This window comes from Pseudorca crassidens, chromosome 8 (genome assembly GCF_039906515.1).
Source record: "Pseudorca crassidens isolate mPseCra1 chromosome 8, mPseCra1.hap1, whole genome shotgun sequence".
In the NCBI taxonomy this organism is placed as follows: Eukaryota; Metazoa; Chordata; class Mammalia; order Artiodactyla; family Delphinidae; genus Pseudorca; species Pseudorca crassidens.
The window spans coordinates 95,430,144-95,454,798 of NC_090303.1; the positions used below are offsets into that span (position 1 = coordinate 95,430,144).

The 24,655-nt window shown below is 44.5% G+C and overlaps 1 protein-coding gene and 1 pseudogene across 1 annotated transcript in view; both read right to left on the minus strand.

Moving 5' to 3' along the window:
* KEL (Kell metallo-endopeptidase (Kell blood group)) overlaps positions 1-15,415 on the minus strand; it is an 88,455-nt gene extending 73,040 nt beyond the window's left edge. Inside the window, exons 1-2 of the mRNA XM_067747249.1 lie at positions 15,304-15,415; positions 10,719-10,776 (exon numbers count right to left, since the gene is read on the minus strand). Coding sequence (XP_067603350.1) covers positions 10,719-10,738 — 20 coding nt within the window. The 5' untranslated portion in view covers positions 10,739-10,776; positions 15,304-15,415. The remainder of the gene's footprint in view (positions 1-10,718; positions 10,777-15,303) is intronic.
* Positions 11,247-13,688, minus strand: LOC137228666 (MSL complex subunit 3-like; annotated as a pseudogene).
* Positions 15,416-24,655: the final 9,240 nt, after the last annotated feature.

The following is a 24,655-nucleotide window of genomic DNA, read 5'->3' on the forward strand; positions in this document are numbered from 1 at the left end:
GATGCCCAGTTCTGTAACAGCATCTCCTAACAACAGCCTCAGCTGATGTCCTCCTTAGCCATGCATTTTTATCATCTTGCTAATAAGCAAAGGGTCCTCCAGGCCTCCCTCCCAAAGAACATGGTCAACTGTGGATTTTTCAGTCTTATATAACAGCCCCGTAATAGCATTTCCACTTTTCTAAACCTCTGATCCCTTCCTTCAGAGTCTCGCAAGGCAATTTTTGGCATCTCTACTTAATTTAATGAAGGCTGGTACTTTTTTCAAAATTCCACGAGTCAGCAAATAGCTTACAGGAGACCCACTTCCCAGAACCCTTGCCAAGGTGTTAATCCTGCATGATGGCAGACTGTCTCCACATCAACAGACTCTCCCTGATTTAGCTTTGCATTCCAACCACCCTCTGATTCACCTCCCCCTAGATCCACTCCCAAGCAGGCTCTCCCAGTGCCTGCCAGTGTGTGTTAGGCAGTTCCTGCAGCAGCTTTGATGGATGTTATCTCTTTTCTGTTAGCAGCCTTAGCACATTTGTGGCCTTGGGGACAACAGAAAATAAATTTGGAAGAAAGGGTAGTAAAAATATTGTTTCACCAAGACAAGACTGTCTCAGCAACAACTGTGTGAGAACAATGACCAGGGGATAGGGAAACTATTCCCCACACAAACACAGCTATCTGGTCAACAGAGTCAGGAAGAGTTGTGATAACACTTGAGGATTTTTAAATACTTCACAAAGTATTAAGGCAACTACTGTCTTGTGTTAAATCCAAATAATGCATATACCCAGTCTAGAAATCCTAAGGTCAAGACAGCGGCCCACCACTAAAGAAACCTGAAGCATGGGGTTCACTAAAGGCAACAAAACACCCCAATCCAAATCAGCTTCCTCATCAGATTGACTGAACCCCTCAAACTTACAGGTGGACCTCCCCGCCAGAAAAGGTTTGTCCATACTGAGGAATAAATACCATTAACCTCAGTCTCAACTGTCCTATATACAATGTACAGAATTTAATTTAAAAACTTATGAAGGACTTCCCTGGAGGCGCAGCGGTTAAGAATCCGCCTGCCAATGCAGGGGACATGGGTTCGAGCCCTGGTCCGGGAAGATCCCACATGCCGCGGAGCAACTAAGCCCGTGCACCACAACTACTGAGCCTGCGCTCTAGAGTCCGTGAGCCACAACTACTGAACCCATGTGCCACAACTACTGAGCCTGCGCGCCTAGAGCCCGTGCTCCGCAACGAGAAGCCAGCACAATGAGAAGCCCGCGCACCACAACGAACAGTAGCCCCCGCTCACCACAACTAGAGAAAGCCTGCGCACAGCAACAAACACCCAATGCAGCCAAATAAATAAATAAAATAATTAAAAATAAATAAAATTAAAATGGACAGGGGCTTTGAATTTTAACAAATGACTGTCTAATGTCTGTTGAACTGATAATAAGAATGCCCTCTTCATCAACCACCCTTGCCCTATTTTTAACGAGCCATTAAAAATCAAAGAAATGTGGATTCTAACCTCAAAGAGTTCTCCATCTGTGAGAGAAAGGAAAAGTACAATTGATTCTAACACAGTGTCCCAAGAGCCCAGAAGAGAAATACTGATTCTTGGGCTGCAGCTGAGCAGTGTTTTCTGACCCAGTAATGGATAAAGGAGACATGATTGAGAGAAAAAAACTAGTTGGTCAAACCAATGGCAGAACTGACAACAGAATCTAGTTTTTCAAACTTCTTTTCCACCTCTCCATCCTCGGAAATTCTCCTGTCCAGATCAAAGTTGGATAAATTAAAAGTTGGAATCTCCAGGATCTGAAGTCACTCAGTATAGACTCCTCCAGCCCCTTATTAAATGTGTACCCATCAAGTTCCCATCAAATTTATAGGCTTGTAATGGCAATAATTCCAGTAACTCCTTCATAACAGTCACTGTACGTTTACATTCCTCCCTTGAAAGGAACACATACTGTTAGAAAGTAACTACCGATTCAGTGTCACTTTTAAAAATTTACATTTCAGTTATCACAATAGTATTCACAAACACTTGAAAGACAGCAAGTAACACTTACATATGCAAGAAACATTTTTATTCAGTCTACTTGCAATGTTAATGCAAGGAAATGGGAACAATTGATCTGATCCTTAGTCTATATAAAGTCAGTTAGTCTACATAAAGTCACTTGATGTAAGGTCATTTAACTGAAGGCAACACCCTTCTCACTCCAAAGAAGTGGCTTACACCGGAACATAATTACCAGCAGGTAGGATGACACTGTTTATAACATGCAGAGCTAGTTTTATATATATATATATATATATATATATATATATATATATATATATATATATTCATTCTAGGAATCTTTATTTTTGCATTTTATATTTAGGTCTATGAGCCATTTTGAACCTTGTGAAAGTGTAAGCTCAATGTCTAGATTCTTTTCTGTCTCTTCATATGACAATGATTTTTTAAAAAATTTTATATCGGAGTACAGTTGATTAACAATGTTGTATTAGTTTCAGGTGTAGCGCATAGTGATTCAGTTATACATATATCTATTCTTTTTCAAATTCTTTTCCCATTGAGGTTATTACAGAACGTGGAGCAGAGTTCCCTGTGCTATACTGTAGGTCCTTGTTGGTTATCTATGTTAAATATAGCAGTGTGTACATGTCAATTCCAAACTCCCAATCTATCCCTCCCCACCCAGAGCTAACTTAAATATAGGTAGAATCAGTGGCAGGATTTCCTGACACCTCCCCCATCTTCCCTTAATTTGTCTGACATTCCAGCCCCAGAGATACTGTCCTCCCAGTAAGCAACCATTAGAAATACAAGGTTCTGAATAGCTAGCACAAGAGCCCATTGTCACACGTGGAAATCCCAGCGGGAAATAAAAGTAGGTTTATTCCTATCAGCTGAGAGGACTAGGGAGCAAGAAATCAAGGGTATGGAAGTTCTGATGAAGGAAGATAAAGGAATCAAATCATTTTCATAGAAAAGTCAGGCCTGGGTCCTAGAATGACCAGTGGTACCATGAACGTCCTGCATATATGGGATTTTAGGAGTTAGGTGAAGTGCAAAACTTTCTAAGCCCAAGTTGGAAAATTTGAGTGTTGCCTATGGAGAACCATGTCCATATCAATCTAGTTTCACCAAATCTTTCAGCTTTAAATTTCCTGATGTAAATAGGGTCCTTGCAACCATGCCTGATGAATACAGAAGAAAAGTGATAGTGACCCAGTAGTCTGCCGATAAATATTTAATCACTGGCTCCCCAGTTGTAGCATTTGCTGACTTGCAGCATTCACCAGTTTCCATGGTGTCAGTTTCACTCTCATCATGTCTAGTTTCAAGCTACCAACATCACATCACTGAGCTTGGAGATGGGAAGAGATTCTCACCATTATATATATTCTCACCATTATATATTTCTTTCTTTCTTTCTTTTTGATTTTTAAAAAAATTATTTATTGGAGTATAATAGCTTTACAATGTTGTGTTAGTTTCTGCTGTACGACAAAGTGAATCAGCTATATGTATACATATATCCCCATATCTCCTGTTTCTTGAGCCTCCCTCCCACCCTCTCTATCCCACCCCTCTAGGTAGTCACAAAGCATCGAGCTGATCTCCCTGTGCTACGTGGCAGCTTCCCACTCTACTATATACAGTATTTCTACCATACTGACACAAGTGACACAACTTCAGTGGAATAGACCAAAGTAAAATGCAGTAAAATAATTAGGAGTTTTGAGTTTTGATTACCTTTGTTTTTAACAATCTATTTGATTGTAAGTGTCTATTATTTAATTTTTGATAATGACTATGTTTAATTCCTGAAAATTTAACAATCAATTTTCAGCAGGGCTCCAGGCCATCAGTGTAGTATTCCACCTCGGGTTTTTCCCTTAGATCCTGTTCTGCATTCAACCCAGCATCTTTGTCATTCTCCTTCCCTTGAGTTAGACAAGCATCAAATGCTATGGAAGGAAACCTCACGGAATTGCCCTTTAAAAGAACTATTCTTAAGCTCCCTATGAACTTACTTAGGTCATTTTCAAAATTTAAGGCAATGAAATTCCAGCACTGACCGTAAATAATACCTTTGTGAATACAGTCGAGTTGCCCACCATGCAAAGGTTTCCACATCAATACCCTCTGTACCCACTATAAAATGTGTCATCTTGTGATTCCAGTGAGTGGAGCATCTTTCAGGACACTTGCAAGCCCCCAAGGGACCTGGATTTGATTAGTGAAGATACCCATGACCACTCTCCAGAGAGCATTCATTAATTCCATCTCCCAGGGCTTGCACTGCCTACACAATGTGCCATTTTTATTTCTGCGTTACTTTATATATTACGTTGTCTCTCTCTGGAATTCACTTTTCCCATTCTCGGCCTGTGAAGTTGCTCTATACTTCAAAGCTTGAATCAAATGACACCACGTTTGAGAAGACTCAATGTAACCAGCTCCCTCCCTGTATTCCCAGAGTGCTTTGCATATCCTAGTAACTAACACAGAGTTTAGTCTTCCCACACTAAATTCTCAGCTCTTCAAGTTAGACGTCATGCCTTCTCTACCTTTGCATCTCCTGTACCAACAACAGAGATGTTCAGTAAATGCCAGCCGTTTTTAGCAACGAGGTTTGTAGATGAATCTGGAATATGAGTGGACGCTGTACATGAAAACACGGAAGGCCACCTTAGTTGACAGTAATAGATGTATAGTAACAAAAGCGCAGGAAGAAGTTACCCCACTGCCCCTCTATCCCGGTTAGTTGTCTAAACCAGCACTAGTTGTTAAGACCCACATAACAGCAGGCACAAGAGGAAGCAATGTGGATAGTGAGAGGTCTAGAAAGTGTTCAGTGGCGACATTTCACCAGTAAATCTGAATATTTTATAGGGGAATATCTAGCTGCCTTCACTTATCTGCTGGTCTGCCTGTGTGAACCGAAATTGCACAGTGGGTGAGTGTTAAGAGGGAGTCACAGTGGGGCTGGATATAAGGGCTTCATCCTAAACATTAGCACACAGCAGCAAAGAGAGGGACCGCCTCACGGCTGCGAGGGCTCCATCTCTAGACTGGGTTCCAGCAGGGCCTCTGTGTGTGCTGCCGTGGGGATGCCTGAGCTCAGAGGAGGTGGGCCTGGATGACCTACGCACTCCCCTGCAATTCCATGAGGCAGTGGCTTACTTACATCATGACTCTAAACCTAGGGAGACTTTCGTACAGACACTCTTAGAACTGGGATCCCCATATTCCTTCCAGCAAGCGGGAAAAGTAAGTTCAAATGACTCTCCAGGTTACGTCTATGCAGTTGCTTCACTTGACACTGTGTACACCAAGGGTCCCTGTCACATCCAGACAAGTGTGTGGAACCAAAGTATCCCCAGGTCACGTCCACGCAGGATTCTAACAGCAAGTAGGAAGCTGGACCATTAGGCTAAAGTCACTCAAGAAGTCTAAAGTCAAACTGGGATGAAAATCTTGGGGATCTAAGTCCTGGTTACGGTCTCCAGAAATAGCACCTGGGATAAAAGTCATTAAGAAAGGATGGCTCCGATAATAGCAGGTACACCCTCAAATCCCCTCTTCCAGGGCCCTTCACATTGTTGAGATTGGGACAAGGGCTTTTTATACAATTCCCTGATTGGAAATCCCACCAGCTAACTGTCTAGATCAGCACTTCTCAAATATTACGGCGCACTGTGAATCGCCCTGGGGTCCTGTTAAAAATGCAGATTCGGATTCAGCAGGTCTGGGATGGAGGCCCAGATTCTGCATTTCCAAAAAGCTCCCAGGAGATGCCAATGTGGTTCCAGGGATCACACTTTGAGTAGCAAGGGACCACAGGCAAGTTTTTAAAGAATGCCATGCCTGGGAGATGCTGCCTATGACAGGGCAGTCACTGTGAAGGAATAAAGCATGTGATACCTTCTCCAAATCCGGCCAGAGACCCCACTCCTACAGGAACACTGTGAAAAACAGGCAAGAGACTGCTGTAGGCTGTTGGTTATTTTTACATTTTTAGGCGGAAACGTGCAGAGATGAGAGTCACAGAAGAGAGTCTCTCAGGAGGAAAATCTGAGTGGATTTGTGTGCTGATTGAGAAGGAAAAAGCTGAAGGAAAGTGTTTGCATATCAGGAGGAGATAATTGCCTCTCATTTCGTTTTTCAGTTTTTCACAAAATTTGCAAGGAGGGTACGTAATTAGTCCCTAGAGACTTAGAGGAAAGAAAGTTCTCAGGATGAAAAAAATGTTTTCCCAGCTGGCCTTTACTGCAGGATCCAACGTATCTGCCCACCTTTTTGGAGAGGCCCACAAATGGGAATGTGTCCCGTGGTAGTTATTTTTTAAAAAAAAAAAAAAAGCTTACTTGAAGACCAAGCTTCCAGGCAATAAGAGGAGACTCGGGTCTCCAGGCCACACACTCTGTAGGGGGATGCTTGCCCCTCCCACCAACTCCTTTCTTCACAGGCTTGGGTCTGGGGTGGTCCCCACACTGTCACTGTCCCCACTGCAAACGAGGACCAGGGCCTCTCTAGACACCCTGTAGGCGGAGCTAGCTCCCGAAGTCAGAGGAAGTTTGCACGTATTCTTTGTCCTGTTTTGCTAATCCCAGCCCAGTCCACATTCAATCTGGTATAAGAAATCAGCCACCAGAGCTATTCCCACTCATACCCTCCCTTCCATGACTTCCTAAACCATTCCCAGATTTCCAAGGAATGCCTCCGCTCATCCGCCCACAGCCCATTACCCACAGTACCCATCCTGTTCCACTTCCTCCTCACCAGCCTTCTATCGCCTCTGCCTTACCCCGCAGGGCTGCTGGCAACCTCCTGACCAGGCGGCTTCCCGGAAACCCAACCTCAGAGGGCCCTCCCTCTGGGCCATGCATCTAAGGTTCTGTGGGAGAAGCGGAGTGCTAGCCCTTGAGAAGACGACGGTAGCAAGTCTGGGGTCAATGATCCAGCTCTCCCCTCTTCCCTGAGTGCATAGGAAGGATTGAAAAAAAGAAAAAAAATAAAGAATGAATCGCATGCCCTTCTTTCTAGGCATGGGGCCCTCATGACCTTGCTGTATATGGGGATTGAGAAAGTGGCCCCCAGAGAGTCATTTCTCTTTAAAGGCAAGAGGTCTGGGGCCAGGAGGGCGTAGTGGGCAGCCTGGGTGTGACTGCTGCCTCTACTCCAGGAGCAATCCCACATGGGGGTCCCAACAAAAGGCACATTGTTATTTCTGTTTTGAGGATCCCAGGCCTCTCTGCTCTTCTCCAAGAATCTCCCACTTTCAGAATCCCATCCTAGACTCTGAAGCCAGTTCCTAGGAAAAGAACACCCCCCCCCAAAATCTGCACACAAAGAAACGTAAAGGAATGTGAACAAAACCGTAGAGCAGGACCAGGGAGGAGATATTTTAATAGCACGTTTCATAATCATAGCTACATTTACTGAGTTCTTAGTACACACCAGACCCTGTGCTAACAGCTCCATTTGGATTATCTTTTTTTTTTTTTTTTTTGCGGTACGCGGGCCTCTCACTGTTGTGGCCTCTCCCGCTGCGGAGCACAGGCTCCGGACGCGCAGGCTCAGCGGCCATGGCTCACGGGCCCAGCCGCTCAGCGGCATGTGGGATCCTCCCGGACCGGGGCACGAACCCGTGTCCCCTGCATCGGCAGGCGGACTCTCAACCACTGCGCCACCAGGGAAGCCCGAATCACACATTTTTGAAATAGCGTACACCCCTGACCGTAGAGACACTCTACTCTTAATTGTCCAATAACTCTCGAGGTATTTTTTGGCTGGCTCCTTCTCTAGCTCCTTGTCTTTCCACTGTTTTCTAAATACGAATGTCCCCGCATCTCTCTTCTCATCCTTCTTTCCTCTCTCTAGTCTCTCCTTCAGAAAACTCACCTTCTCCCTTAACGAGAGCAATCCTGAAAATGTAAAAGAGACTCTGCCTTTTTGTTCTCAGCCCACATCTCACACTACCACATACTCAACATGTGTAAAAACTACACACATAATCCTCTCCTCCCCCAAAGTCAATATCCTGTTCATGGCCTCCCTAACCCCCAGTTATCCAGGCTTGAAACCTGGGAGGTATTTCTTTTGTTGTTGTTGCTTTGTTTTGTTTTTCTAAATTTATTTTATTTATTTTTGGCTGTGTTGGGTCTTCGTTGCTGCGCACAGGCTTTCTCTAGTTGTGGCGAGCGGAGGCTACTCATCGTTGCAGTATGCGAGCTTCTCACTGCAGTGGCTTCTCTTGTTGTAGAGCACGGGCTCTAGGCACACAGGCTCAGTAGTTGTGGCGCACGGGCTTAGTGCTCCGCGGCATGTGGGATCTTCCTGGGCCAGGAGTTGAACCTGCGTTCCCTGCATTGGCAGACGAATTCTTAACCACTGTGCCACCAGGGAAGTCCCTGGGAGGTATTTCTGAGTTCTCCTTCTTTCTTCTAAACCACTTGGAATTGTTATCCTTAGAAATATACTTTTTCTCATCCTGTCCCCTTCCTTTTTTCATAGCCACCAATTAGGTTCAAGGATTCACTTCCTCTTAATCATCACAACAGCATTCTTAATGGTTTTCTTATTTGTACATTTCTGTATATGTATTTGTACATTTCTGTATTGGATCCAACCTATCCATATCCTGCTGTTATATTTATTTTTCTAAAGTATTATGTCCATAGGCTGTTTTTTTTTTAATAATCTGAGGCAATGTTATTCCATTTATACATTACTTTCAACGTCATCTACTTTCATACAGAAAAAGACTACAAGGACACATTTTAAAATATTAACAATGAGGGGATATGGGGATATATGTATATGTATAGCTGATTCACTTTGTTATACAGCAGAAACTAACACAACATTGTAAAGCAATTATACTCCAAAAAAGATGTTAAAACAAAAAAAATATTAACAATGGCTATCTCTAGGTGTGGATTATAGGCATTTAAATGTTTTCATATGTATATATAGCTTGTTTTTCAAATTCTTTTTATTTGAACACATATTATTTCAGTATCAGAAAAAAAATGTTTTTAAACAACATCTATTCCCTCCCTTGTCTATAAATCAAGCACAAACTCTCCCTGGTAATCCCAGCTTTCTACAGCTCCACCCATCTACCCCTCCAGCCTAACATTCACCTCCTTCTTACTGCATGATTTGTGCTTCCACCAAGCTGGACCACTCGCTATTCTCCAAATATTAAATCCACCCTCTGCCTGCACACCCTTTCCTTACTCTTCCCTATGCTCAGAATACCCTGTCCTGCCATCTCTGCCTGGAAGATTCTTACCCACACTTCAATGTCTCTCCTTTATGAAGCTTCATCCTCTATCCAGATGTGAACTTGTCCTGTCGGGAATTCTCAACGAGGGAAGTTAGCATGTTCCGCCTTGCGTGATAATTTTTCTTGTGCCAGTCTCGTCCCAAACACTAGATTCCTCATTTCTCAGTGGCAGGCCTCTCTTTTCATCTTTATAGCCCTCACAACACCCCGCTGCAACGTGTCTTACAAAGTGTAAGGACTTCATAAATTTTGGTTAAACAAACGCATGAGTACATCTGTTGGGTTTTCATTCCTAATCCTGAGAAGTCAAGTCTTGCCAAATGGAAACTCACGTTTTCTTTCATGATTATTTGAATGTGTGCATTACAGACTTTAATAGCTGGTAAGGGGGCAAGCATGGCCTGACAATTTCTTATCAGAAAGATAGGATGAGACCAGATGTGTTTCAGAATCCAATCCCAGAAGGGTCTGGGTACACCCTGTAATGAAATACGCTACTATTTCTGCAGCAAAATACACGAATATGCACACTAAATGGAATAAATAAAGGCAATAAATGGCCTCAAGTAAGTTCAGATCAGGTTTCACTACCTAGTTAGTTTGACCCAAAATTAGAAAAGAACTTTCAGTTGTCAAAGCATTTTTGATTACAGCCTTGTAGATCAGGGGCTGTGAACGGTTAGACCTCATTCACTGAGTGCCCACCACGTACTGGTTCCTACACCGCAAAACGACTGTGAAGGTTGCCATCTCCGTATCACAGGTGATAAAAACCGAGACTCAAGATGTTTAAGGATCTCCACCCCAAGTCACATAGGTAATAAATGTACAGCTGGGATTTGAACCCAGAGTCTTCTAACTCCAATACCTACTCATTTACAGCCATTAAAATGCCAAACGTGAAATCTTCCCAGTTTTCAAACAGCGCCACACCGATCTCTGAACACAGGATTCAAAGTCTATTGCTTAGGTCTGCAAACAGGGGGAGTATTTAATAAATGGTGAATAAAGGAATGTACTAAAGAATAAATTCCCATGATGGGCTGCTGACCATCAGTGATGAGTAAGAGACAGTGATGGGGAGGAAACAGGGAGGGTGTCCCTTTCCTCAAAGAAAGGATCTAACTTGGGTCTCAGCCATTACTGTGGAACGAGTCAGAGGTCCAGCCCTGAGTGCTCTGTCACTCACGGGGAATCCACGACCGTCAGGCTTTCAGGGGGCTGCTGGCCCTCCACTTACCACTTCTCCGATTGTGATCTCACCCTACCCGGCCCCATACTGATGTGTGTCACATCCTGTGGGTGTTACAGATGCATGAGCAATAATGAGGAATTCAACGCATGGGCCCATTTTATGTTTCATTCACCATCACTGCCACCCAGAAAGCAGTATCTTTCTTACCCGATAGGTTTCCATGACATCTCATCCGGAGGTCCAATGTTCTAAAACATCTGAAGTCCTGAAATCAGAGGTGAAAGAGTTAATTCAGGGATGACCCTGGAGTCAGGAACACTGCATTCTGTGCAGCAGGCTTCACTCCACCTCACACTAGCCAGCATCCTTTCCAAACGGACCTCCTATTTATACCCTCCCCCCAACCCATCTTGTCTTCCTCCTGACAACCTCTCTCCTGTCTTCTGGACTTTTCACCCTTAGACTTTCCTCTCCCTGGTTACGGTCTCACATCCCCTCTCAGCGTCGATGACTGGTGCCCCCTCTTTGTTCACGAGGCGTGCCTGTCCCTTCATGTTCATTCAAGACTCTGAGCCACGGCCCCCCAGACTCCAACTCGGCAAACTGGAGCCAACGGTTCGGGACAAGCCCCCTGGAGTACGTTTTAGAACCCACTGTACTTGTCGAGTAATTTTTTTTTTTTTAACGTTCAGGCAATGCTTTATTTAAATCACCAAAAATAAGGTTTTATAGGAAAGGAACTGTAACAAGCACACGTACAGCTGCAAATTTTCTTTTGCCATCAATATCCACTCCCTCTAAAATATTCTGGGACGACTTTTCAGTTTCCAAGCACAACTAATGTTTTATTGCTCAGCTCATCACAAGAATGAAAACGGTTTGCAAAACAATTTTGTTTAATGCTAACAAATAACTAAAAAATGCGGTTATTGCTAACAAGTAACTCCGTCTACTGAGACAGCCCAACCTACACACACTTCGGTGAACACTTCACTGTGAACACAACTGCTCTTTTCCCACCGTCACAGATGACAGGTACCGTGGCAAGGGTCAGATGCTGGAGGCCGTTCAGGCACCTAGGAAGTAATCCTTAACAGAAATAACTACGGTAGGTAAGCAGCTCAAACAAACGGGCCCACCTCTGCCACACCTGCCCCAAAGGGGGTGTCGCATTGGCTCTGCCTCTAAGGAAGGCCCACCAACTCCCTAGTTCTTTACTGGGAACCGAGAGCGCAAAGCCAGATAGAGAAGCTGTTCTTCCAGAACCATCAAAGCCTTAATAAATTGCCCTGGGGTTCTTCGTGCTGTCGTGCGCCTCACAGGCAGCAACATAGGCAGACTCTGCGAAAAAGTCATCATGGTATTCTGCTAAAAACCTCAGAAAGCGATCAAAGTGCTTCAGTAAAGCCTTCAGATTCTTCTCAGAAGAGGACATCTTTCCAAGGATTTCTGGAAGTTTCACAAACGATCGCAGCAAGGGTTGTGCCCCATAAACGTAAGAGGGTGGGGGCGGCTGGTCCCCTGGGGGGTAACTGTCGGGTACAAGTTTCCAGGAGAGGACCTCATTTATTTCATTAGTTCTTCCGCCTTCAAAGCCAGCAAACACCGCACTCCCTTCCTTGCGCGGGGTCAGAGGAACAGGTGAGGATGATCTGCTGTGAACAGGTGTCTTCTCTTCCAGGTGAGGATGATCTGCTGCGAACAGGTGTCTTCTCTTCCAGGTGAGGATGATCTGCTGCGAACAGGTGTCTTCTCTTCCAGGTGAGGATGATCTGCTACGAACAGGTGTCTTCTCTTCCAGGTGCAGGCACAGCCTGGGCATGCTGGCAGACGTGTCCTGCTGCCGGCGCTTGGGCTGAGGCGAGGCGCTGCTCTCAGCCTGTCGCGATTGGCAAAGTGGCGTGTGGACCGCCTCCGAGACTGCAAGGCTTCCGGCTCGGCTTTGCGCCTTTTGGGGGTGGCCGGTTCGCCTGTGGTTCGCTGACTCTCTGTGGACTGTGGTGTGGATGGATTCAACAAAGGTGGGCTTGGAGAGACATCGTCCTGGTTCCCGTTAGTGTTTGTGGTACCTTCCTGAATCGGAAGAAAAAATTTGGATGAAGTCACCTTTTTATACTGAACTTGTTCATATGGATAGAGCAAAACCAACGGGAGAGTGTAATCGGAGGTTATTCTTTTGTTTTGTTTTGTTTTTTTAAATATATATATTTTTTAATTATTTTATTTATTGATTTCTGGCGGTGTTGGGTCTTCGTTGCTGCACGCGGGCTTTCTCTAGTCGCTGTGAGTGGGGGCTACTCTTCATTGCAGTGCGCAGGCTTCTCACTGCGGTGGCTTCTCTTGTTGCGGAGCGCGGGCTCAGTAGTTGTGGCGCATGGGCTTAGTTGTTCCGTGGCATGTGGGATCTTCCCGGACCAGGGCTTGAACCCATGTCCCCTGCATTGGCAGGCGGATTCTTAACCACTGCACCACCAGGGAAGCCCCTCAAAGGTTATTCTTAATCCATCTACAATCTCCTTACAAAGGTCAACGTTCTTTTCTGCTGGGATATATTGCACATTCATGTTGGCGTGTGGCATAGCATAATAGTGACGAGGCCTCTCATTGGCTGAAAAGGCTGCATTGATAGCAAAATGCTTCACGTACGATTCCAAAATAGTTATGATGTTGGTCTGGCACGGAAGTTTCACTAACCGTTTCCTCCTGTTGATATAGTAACGATCGTCCTCAAGCTGCTTCTTCAGAACTTCAGGGGGTTCTACAGTTTTGTTCTTTCTTCCATTTCCTTTTTTGCGTGCAGCTCTGGTTCTTCCTTCACTTCAGTCTTTTCTTCAATATCACTTTCTTCACTTATTTCTTCATCTTTTTCTTCACTACTGTCATCAGAGGAACTGCTGACTGAGTTTTCAACATTTTCATTTTTTCTTCAGCAGGGAGGCTTTTTAAGAGAGTCCACACCAGGCAGCCTGCAGCCCTTCCTCTCTCTTCCTGTACTTCTCAGGCGAGCTACAGCTTTTCTTGCCAATTTACGCTGCAATCTCTGATTTTCATCGGTGTCACGAAGGACATGATCTTCAGCTGCCCATCTATCCCAGCTTCTGTTGCAACATTAAAATGGATCAGATATTCCGGGATCTTTCTGCCTTTTTCATCTTTCCCAACAATAACATCGACCATCTTGGCAGCCATCCAGCACTCGCGCCTTGGTGGGGTCAGGCTCGAAGCACAGCACTTCCTCCCCTGAGTGGAATTTAAATTTCATGCCCTCGCTGCCACTCGTTTGCTCATCGTGGTGGAGGGCGAGGCTCTGGGGTGGGCGGAGCGCGGGCGGTGGGGGACTTGTGGAGTAATTCTACATTCCAGGTTTTTGTTTACGATACTGCCAAATTAACATAGGTGAAGTTTAAGTTGAATGTAGAATCAACTTTTCTCTGCATCGGGGTCTTCTGCAGACCAGAGTTTCCTCGGTGTAGGCTCTGTGGAAGCCCTTGCTACAGAACAAAACCTCTCTCGGGCCCAGGAGTCCTGCACCCCTGTGACCCAGGCAAACTCAACTTCAGTCAGGAGATAATGAGGTGTCCCATCAAACCAGGCCAGGCGTCGCCTGAGACATTACAAGGCAGGCTGGTCGAGGCCTTGGTTGGCCACTTAGTGCGTGCTTTGGACCAGGCCACACACTGCCTATACTCGACAGTCTGGGGTCCCCGATGTGTCCTCAGTTTCCCTTACTCATTCCTGGTGAGCATTCTCACTGGCAAGAGATCCTGTTCCTCTCATTCAAGTCATTCATGCTGTAGGTTTTATAGGTCAGATTTCTGTTAAGATGTCAAATAGCAGGTATAAAAAGCCATTGTGTCCACACAATAATCCTCTAGAGACTTGGAAGCCATCTGAAAGACCCCTCCTTCTTACACATCTTTCTCTCTCCACATCCATCTTCTCAGTTCTCCTGGCTGAGTTATTCCTATGCGTTTTGGCTTCTCTTCCTACCCCAGAAAATGACTCTTAAAAAAAAAACATAACTGGGAATGCAGACGGGGGTGACGGTACCACCACCACGGTTTTTTGTAGCGATGATTCTGATCATCAGTGTCTTGGGACATGTCAAGCTTCTCAAGAGAATGAAAAAGTGGGGATGAAGAATGGGACAGAGGGATGGACAGAGTATGGACCTGAATATTCCCTTATGGTTCACTGGCCTTTACAAGGGGCGGTGACAGAGGGAGGACACAGAGGGAAACAGCAAACTGGGGCAAGCAGACCGGCTGGCAGCAAGAACTGGAGCGAAGAATGATGCAAGAGGACGACGTGTCAGGCAGCGAAAGGTCTGCGAAGACTTGAAGAGAGGCCAGAGACGCATCAGGAAGGAATCTAGGCTGAGCGTGCCCTGAACCCAGGTTTCTAAGGAAAGAGCAGATGGGGTGGGATGGCACAAAGACCTTTAGCTCCTCCCCAAGAGGGGGGGGCAAGATGAAACCAATGCAGGGAATGGAGTCTTGTCGCCATGAGCTTCACGGCTGCCCCCAAATCAGCAATAGCACAGGTGGCAAGAAGACAAAGACAACTCGAATCATTCATCGTATTCACGCTTCACTCATTCATTCAGGAAAATATGGCTGACAGTGTTTGGTACTACCAGCGCTCTAGGAATACAGTGGTGAACAAAACAGACCCAGAACTTACAGGCAAATTGGGAAAACAGACAATAGAAAAGTTTTAAAATGACAAACTATGACCAAGTGCTATGAAGGCAATGAAAGGGGCATGACAGAGACTGGGGGGAAGGACTCACCCATGTAAGGTCCCATCCGCCGCCCAAGTCCAGATGCAGGATTCGGCCGTGGCAGTCGCACCCGGTGGACAACAGCGCAAGTGCAGTAGGTTGAAAGGAGCAAAGAGGTCCCTCTCACGCTTCCTGCGGGTGCAGTTGCCAAACCCGGGACCTGTGGGGCAGACCAGAGTAGACAGAATCAACACAACACCAGGGTGGAGACAACTCACCCTGCTCGGGCCCCTTTCTCTGTACTCCCTTCGTCCTGCTATCCAGGCACTCCTGGCTGGAAGATCTGAACCCAAAACGCACTGGGAAAAGTGGAAGCTTCCAGCTCTCCTCAGTGCTGACGCTGTGCTCCAGCAGGCTTGAATACAGCACGACAGCAGGTCTGAAGGAGCAGCTGCCTCCCCTGGGGACTTGGGAGCATCCTCAGTTTGGGAGATGTGAGCTCCAGGGTGCAGGCAGGCAACTGCGAGGCCATAGGGGCCTCCCGGGGAGCTGTGACCGCTCTCTCTCCCTCTGCTGTCCCCTCTGGGCACAGGACTCAGAGCAGCCCAACAGCCCTGCGATCTGGGCTCTGGGGCGAGGCAGAGAGGGAGGAGGGGGCAAAGCAATGGGCACCAGTTGCTTTAGACGCAGACAACACAGGAGCGAAGACAATGAGCTAAGAAATCTCTTCATCTCTGGTCAACCCAGAGGGAAAAACTGGATCCAACTGTCTTCTTTTCTTATAAACTGGGAATGAGAGAGATGCTGAAGTACTAAAAACATCTCTTTTAGAATAAAAGGAATCACCAGGACCTGAGCATCAAGATATCGGGGAGGTTTACTCTCCTGCCAAGAACGACCTTCGGAGCATCTTCTCCCAGGGCTTCAGTTTGCCCACTTAAGCAGGGGGCATGAGTCCTAAATGCACGTGTCTGAGTTGGTACCGGGAGGAGAGGAATCCATGATGAAGGGATCATGGTCATGCTTAGCAGAGAAAAGGTATCAACTGAAACCAGAGTGAGACATTGAGGACGTGCTTACAATTATGAAATAGTAATTATACATGCACACATGTACTATTTATAATTTTGTATATCACATAAGTTTATGAAGAAATGAAAAAATATTGCAAAGACACATTTTAATAGAGGTAGAATTCCATCCTTGTGAAAACCCAAACCAAAGGCATCTTGTACTTCTTTATCAGCAAGACCAGCTTCCCTGACTTCACCAACCCAAGGACACGCATCACCTCTACTGCCTAAGGACCCGGGGAATTACATACTTCTTCTTCCTTGTTCCTGATCTCTCTCACAGCAATAACACCTTTATCATGTGCTTCCCACAGGCACTGTCTCATCTGAGTCACTAAACAACCCCGTGAAGCAGCTGTTATTGGTGTCTTCATTTCCTCGCTGATGGTACAAAGGAAGCCGTTACTCTAGGATGCATCTAAGTGGTAGCACCTGGGTTTGAACCCCAAAGAGCAGAGAACAAGTGATCTTTGATTTGTGTACTTTAGACTTTTATAGACATGACCTTGCCCACACTCATACCTAACTCACCTTTAACATTGCCAAGTTCATAGATCTGCAGATCTATGAACATTTCAAGTTATCTCATACAGCATCCCGTGCCACGTAACAGTTCAGTTTTGTCTGTGCAATTATTTAAGTATTTTAATGGGAAGATAATAAAAGGAGAACATGGAAAACTGAAAAGTGATGATGCCTGTGATTAAAAAAAAGTATACATCTCATAAATGTAATCAAGTAAAGCCATGTTGAGAAACATTGGGCATAGTAAGGGTGGAGCATTTTTGGCTTCCATCCAAAGCTGCTTGACTCTATGTTCAAAGAAGAAAGAACAAAATTAAATAACATTAAAAAAATCCTGGAATGCATAATGTAACCAGATACATCAGCTGATAGATCAGCCAGAAATAGTTTGAGAGTAGGGGTGTCTTTTTTGGTGGAATTCATCAGTAGAGGTAGAAAGGGAAGAAAACATCACACTAAAGATGTGATGAGATGAACACAGGAAAGGCCAGAAACGTGTCTCATTGGATTCAGTAACTAAGCTAAGCTTACTCTGTCACCAAGTCTCCTCACACGCAGCTAAAGTCCTTCTGTCACCCGAGCAGTGTGTTAACTTCTATTACTTGGGCTAATTGCTATGCAGGTGGAGCCCAGTAAGAAGGAACAGGCGCCTAAGATTGCACATTGTGAAAAGAACACACCACCTACTCCCTAACTTCCCAAGTGTTAGAAATCAGAAGCATAGCTAAGGAGAAGCAGGATTACACTTCCCTGAGACCAGGCAACCAAGTGTGGGGGGGTGTCTAACAGCATTTTATGAAGGGAAATGGGTAGATATGATGGCTGTTAAGGCCACGATGGAAAGATAACACATGGTGCAGAGTGAAGGCGAGATCATGAGTCATGCCCACGGGAAGGCTTCTCTGTGTTTGCTACCCTGCAACCAAAGACTGGAGACCACCCTCAGCCCCACCCTCATATATGGGAAGAGCTACTGAGAAGTCGTTTAGGATTTCCTATTCCATTTCATCACAAAATCAGGGTAGTTTTCAATCCTGGTACTTAACTTGCACTGGACTTATTTTCTTTCTCCAACTTTCCTCAATTACATCCCTGATGATACACTTCTCTTATTCCAGGATTCCTTGGACTTTCCTGGAAGAACCAAAAAGGAACCTCCTGTTTTTCCACTATTAGGTTTTTACATATATCCAGAAGATACTGTTTGGTTACCCCTAATATCCCATCCTATGCCTCAAATGAGACAGCTCTGAGTTGCAGGTAATGATGAAATTGTTGATTTCTCATTTGGAATCGTACTTTGGAGTCCACTGTTGAGAATTAGAATTCCAGGCAAGACTTCCCACTCTTGCCTTTTGTTCTTCATTCTCCATCCTCTATTCAAAACTCTTCTGTTGGGGCTTCCCTGGTGGTACAGTGGTTGAGAGTCTGCCTGCCGATGAGGGGGACGCAGGTTCGTGCCCCGGTCCGGGAGGGTCCCGCATGCCGCGGAGCGGCTGGGCCCGTGAGCCACGGCCGCTGGGCCTGTGCGTCTGGAGCCTGGGCTCCACGACGGGGGACGCTGCAGCTGTGAGAGGCCCGCGTATCGCAAAAAAAAAAAAAAAAAAAAACAAAAAAAACCTTCTGTTTCCATTTGGCTTATCTTCTCTTGGTCCCCTAATCACCCTTTTTGCTCTTTAACTCCCCATAACCTGACATAGAATAGCTCTACCCATCCAAAGATCTGGTTTACAGAGTACGTTCCCCATAGATCTGTGGGAGAAACAGTCCAAGCTTGGTGAACATCTACTTTCATAATAAATTTACATAAGAATTCTGGGGGGGAAAAACACAGTACATCTATCTCAAAGGCTGATTCCAGGATAGAGTCCCATGAACATTTGCCTAAGCTCTGGAAGATAAGATCTGAAGGCAGAATTTAAAGGAAATACGACAGCCATGCTTCTGTGAGATATCTGTCGTTTTCTACAATTCTCATCCTTTTGCCCAACCTATGGGAAAAATACGTTTTTCATGCTGGAGCTGCAAATACCTCATTAAGTTCATGAGCACTTAAATATGGTCATGGGCACAACTGTCATCACTTTAATGTTCAAATGATAAAGTGTAACAAAAATGGAGAGGGTTTTGAAGCCCCAAATCATTTTTTTCTTTATATTTTTTAACATCTTTATTGGAGCATAATTGCTTTACAATGGTGTGTTAGTTTCTGCTTTATAACAAAGTGAATCAGCTATACATATACATATATCCCCATATCTCCTCCCTCTTGCGTCTCCCTCCCACCCTCCCTACCCCACCCCTCTAGGTGGATACAAAGCACCGAGCTGATCTCCCTGTGCTATGCGGCTGCTTCCCACTAGCTCTCTGTTTTACATTTGGTAGTGTATATATGTCCATGCCACTCTCTCACTTCATCCCAGCTTACCCTTCCCCCTCCCCCCCCAAATCATTTATAAGCAATTTTGTAACATATTTTGCTTGTATCTAGAAGCTGTGAGTGATCCATCTGAGGCTAAAGAAATGGTGGTAGAGAGAGAATGAGGTGAGGTGGAGAAATTGCGGGAGTGGGGAATGTTTAAAGAAACTGGGTTTAGAAAGTCATCACAAGGAACACAAGAAGAGCTGAATAAAGTGGAGGTGCTGCGATAATCATCCCACAAGAAAAATATCAAAGATAGAACAAGAGGATAGATGAAGAAATACTACCAAAGAGATTCTGCTTCATGCTAAGGCAAGACATTTGGCAAATCAAATGTAAGTAACTGTTCTGAGTGCCCAGATTCTGAAGAGATGCTGCTCAAAAATCCAAGGAAAAGGGCTTCCCTGGTGGCGCAGTGGTTGAGAGTCCGCCTGCCGATGCAGGGGACACGGGTTCGTGCCCCGGTCCGGGAAGATCCCACATGCCGCGGAGCGGCTGGGCCCGTGAGCCATGGCCGCTGAGCCTGCGCGTCCGGAGCCTGTGCTCCGCAATGGGAGAGGCCGCAATAGTGAGAGGCCCGCGTACCGCAAAAAAAAAAAAAAAAAAAAAATCCAAGGAAAAGTCTGAGGGCAAAGCTTATGGATGGATTTGCAGCTCCAGCAGGAAAAACGTATTTTTCTCATAGATTTGGGAGGAGGAGGAGAAGGCTAGAAAAAAAGAGAGTGAAAGCAACAGAGAGAGAAATAACATTAACAGGTAAACAAGCTCTTCCTGAGTGTGAGTGATTTCCTGACTTAAAAAAATGACCCCAAACCATGCTAAAGGAAGAATGAAATCAGGGAGTCCACCAGTGATTGTCTGCCTCTTCAAGCTTACACTTAGTAAAGACGAGGCACCTGTAATTAATCTCAACTGTATGTAATCTCTGCTTACATTTTCCTTAAGCTGTTTTGCCTGCGAGCAGATTCTGAGCTTGTTGCACTTCCTGGGGGTTGGTGGATGGTTAGATAAACCGTAAATAAGAGAAACGGAGACAGTCAGGAATTACAGGATATTTGTTTTAGAAAAAGAATATCACCCTCTGATGTCATCCCCCTTCCTACTGTATAGGCAATAGAAAAATGTCCCAAAGCTGATGGGGTGAAAACTCTGCCTGGAAGAGCATCTTGAATTTGGGCCCACTCAAGGAGAGTTTGGTCACTTTCTGGCCTCCTTGGAGGGGAATACTTGGTAGGTGGGTGAATGTGAAACCAAAGGGTAGTTATCAGATCCATTAAACTGCAACTTGCTTAATAAATAATGAGCTGGAACCTGCCTTCACGGATCAAGCTCGCTGTAACTGCTGCTACAAAAGCCTTGCGTGTCCTTCAAGCATCACGTAGCCTAAACTATAAGCTGTTTGTCCAAGCTGTTTTCCAGGAACTTGGAGTCAGCTGCGTCCAGTTCAAGTTTGGCCGGTTGAAGCTGGTTGGAACCACTGAGCCTCCAACTGGGCATGCGTGGGTGCCCGTCTCGGTGACCTTTTGACTTTAGAGGGCCAACAATTCCACACTCAGAACCTGCTAATGCCACCATTTTCTAAACATGCACACCGTGAAGAATCCTGTAGCTTAGTTGCACCTGCACAGAACGACCATTATGAAACTGAGTCCTAGGACTAGTTTATAATTAAAGCCAATGCTTGGATTTATACTCTTGTTCCTGTCGTTCCTCTTTTGTTCCCTTTTGTCCTAGCCCGTGCCTGTTTGATCACGTTTGCCTAATCCGTAAGGAGTAATGAACGTCAGGTGTCTTGAGACACAGCTTTCTGATAAGCATCCCTGTTTATGTGCTGTTCTGAGTTATCTTTCAGAGTCAGGTTACCTGCACAGATTACGTAGGGTCAGACCTCAGGTCATGGACCAGTAGACCAAAAACACGTAACAGATGAAGAAATAGCACAAGAAGATGACTGATCACTAGCTTTTTTGTTCTTCCCCTTTAAAACCCTTGACACAAAGACCAGAACGGAGTGGATCTGAGCCTCCCACTCCCTCACTTGGCGCCCTGCAATAAAATCCTTACTTTGCTGCAAACTCCTGCTGTCAAGACTGCAGCTCTCTGTGCCACGGGCACGTGAGCCCTTAGCTCGGTTTCCATTATCGCAAATTTTTCTTATTTCTAATCACTCTTCCCCACATTCTCCATGCCTCAGCTCTAGCCCATAAATATCACGAGCCCCTCACCTTCGGGGAGGAAGATTTGAGATTTGTTCTCCTGTCTTCTCACTTGGCTACCTCGTGAATAAACCCTTTCTCTGCTGCAAACCTCGGTGTCTCAGCATTTGACTTGCTGCACATCGAGCAAATGAAACTCGTCCAGTAACAAGTGTATGGTTGAGAATTCCCTTAGGAATCTGGGGGGCTTGGGGGATGGTGGAGATGGGCCCATAAATGGGTACAATATCTATGCTCTGTCTCTCACGAGACTAATTACTCTCACTTTGTGCGGACTTAGAATCTAAAGAAGTAAGTGGAAGCAATGATCTCCTCTGAGATGGAACACACCTTTTTTTTAAAACTTTTTATTTTATATTGGAGTATAGCCGATTAACAATGTTGTGATAGTTTCAGGGGCACAGCAAAGCAACAACTCAGCCATACATATACATGTATACGTTCTCCCCCAGACTCCCCTCCCATCCAGGCTGCCACATAACATTGAGCATAGTTCCCTGCGCTATACAGTAGGTCCTTGTTTGTTATCCTTTTTAAATATAGCAGTGATTTTTTTTAACTTAGGAATTTCCCACTTCCTCACCTTGCCTTTCACCTCTTACAGTCCTCAGGCATTCTTTCTCATGCTCACATCACAACAGGTCTTCTTTTGTCCCAGTTTCTGAGCTCAGATAGCACTCCTTTTCTCTACCTCCTTTCTATGTGTCCAAACTACCCAAGTCAAGACCAAGATGCATAAGAGTAATGGTAGTTATGGTGTCTAACAAGAGAAAAGAAAAACAGTTTCTTTTAGAAATAATTTGTGCTTTTTTCTTCTGATTACCAAAAGATAGAAATAAAAATTGCCTGTTATCCATCTACCCAAAGAAAATGAGAGTCACCATTTTGGAAAATCATAGCTTTTGAACCAAATTCAAAATGCCAGGTCTGAGAAATCATCCCACAGCCCTGTACACATGCATAGAAGATCTCTTCAGAGAACCAGGAAATTTCCCATCTCTGTCCTCATTCTCTGTTTATTAATCTATTTTTTCCAACTTTCAACATAGGACACTCTTTTTTCTAGGTTCAATTTATTGTTCTTCAGTTTTGCTTAATTACAAGTGTTGTATTAAAAAAGAGAATATGTTTTCAGTTCAGTTTTAAGTTTATTTAGCCCTAAGACTTTTTTTGGAAACTTCACCCCATTCTTCTCTGGGGAGGTGTGGTATAAATTAAAGAAGAAACGTACACACTTTTTTAGCAAATTTTTTCCTTTCATGAAATTTGGAATGCCTGTTTATTATTCCTCATTCTTTGATAATTTATTTCGTATTCTGTTGACAGTTCACCTAGCCAGATCGAGAACCATTTTTGGTTGGACTAGGAAAGCAACTCAGAAGATGTTACAGTAAAGAAGTAGCGTTGAAACTCTGCCACAGCTACTACAGATTATAGACTAAATTTCTTATCAACTTCCTCATCTTTCTTGCTGCTACCTCTAAATAAAATGATGCATCTGTAGGGGCCATACCCCCAAGCTTCAGCCTGCCTCACAAAACCCTGTAGTCCCTCTATCTTTCAGGTGCCTGGTTAGAAATAATGAATTGTGGAGTTAGAGAATGGTGGAAGAGGACACAATCTGAATGGCCCAGCTAATTGATAGAATTATAATTTATAGACTTGATCTGTAACTTAAATACCCACAGTTCTGAGTTCTTAATGACAACGATGAAAGAAAGTCATTGGAGTGGAGTTCAGGAAGAAGTCAATGGGGTTGAGAAGATCACTAGAGGCCAAGGTGTTGAATGGATTATCCACAGACATACTCATTACCTGGAATGATGGCATAACAGGGGGTGAGAAAGATAATTCCCAGCCAGAAGCCAAAGTCTTCGCTGATGTCTGGGAGAGCAACAGGTTACAGGGAGGAGTGATAAAGGAGAATATAATGAATGAAATTAGCCCCAAAGTAGCAGAGATAATCAAATTTAAAAGACTAAACTCAGACATCATCTTTTCCAAGAAGAAAGCACCGACTCCACCTCCACTTATGGCACTAAATGAATCTTTGAATGTCTGCATGGCACTCTGTGAAAATTTCTACTGTATTATATGCCAAGTGGTGTCCATTAGGTTACATCTCTCTTAATTATGATCTTTCCTGGTAACTCGTACACAGAAGGCGCTGACTAAAAATTTGTTAAATCGAACTCTTCTACTATACTGTACTGCCTCCATCTAGCGTGATTAATGTTCACGCCTCGCCTATTCCATGATGCTCAACCTAATTAGAATTAGCAGAGAGAATGTTGGATTGAGCATTATAGGTTATTTATCACTGTAAATGTTAAAAAGCATGAGTGTTAAAGTCGGAGAGCCCTGGGTGGCTTTACAAAGTCAAATCCTGACTTCACAATTTAGGCAACCTCTTTGAGCCTCCCTTCCCTTCTCTGTAGAAGTGGAGAAAATAAACACACCACAAGAATGTTGCATACATTAAAAGTAATTTGCACTGTAATATGTATACAATTACCTAACAAGGTGCATTACATACAGTAGGGTTTTCTTTCTCTGTCTCTTTTCCTCTGTTTCCCTCTCTCTCTTCTCACACTCCTGAATTTGAGCGTGGTCTTGCGACTTGCTTGGACCAGGCACATATCAATAGAAATGCCGTGACTCAATCATGGTGCACACGTTTAAGAGACTCCATGTTCTATTCCCACATTAACTAAGGAAACATGTAATTGTATTGAGATGCACAAGAAAGGCACCTAGAATCTTGAGCCATATCCGCACAGAAGATAGCTGCCCTGGACTCAGGATAGATTTTGCCTAGTGAGAGACTTTGGGTGTGTTAATCCACTCCTATTTCTATTACGTTTGTTACTAGAGCATCATCTAGCCTATTATGTAATATACCTTTGAACTTTGCCTTCTCTGAAAGCTCCTCTATCCTTTTGGGAAGTAGCCCTATGTTAATACTTTAGCATGAATAGTAGAGGACAGCTATCAGAAGAATCTTTTGCTGATAGCTATGGTGTTGCAACTGCATCTCTAAATATAATCTTATCTTTCTTAAAGTCCTCCTGTTTCTACTAGCAAAGATGCTAGTAGAAACAGGGCACTGTTACAGAATATTGTTCTATTATGATTATGTTTCTGATTTAGCTTCCTTTTTCTATGAAAAAGAACGAGAACTGATG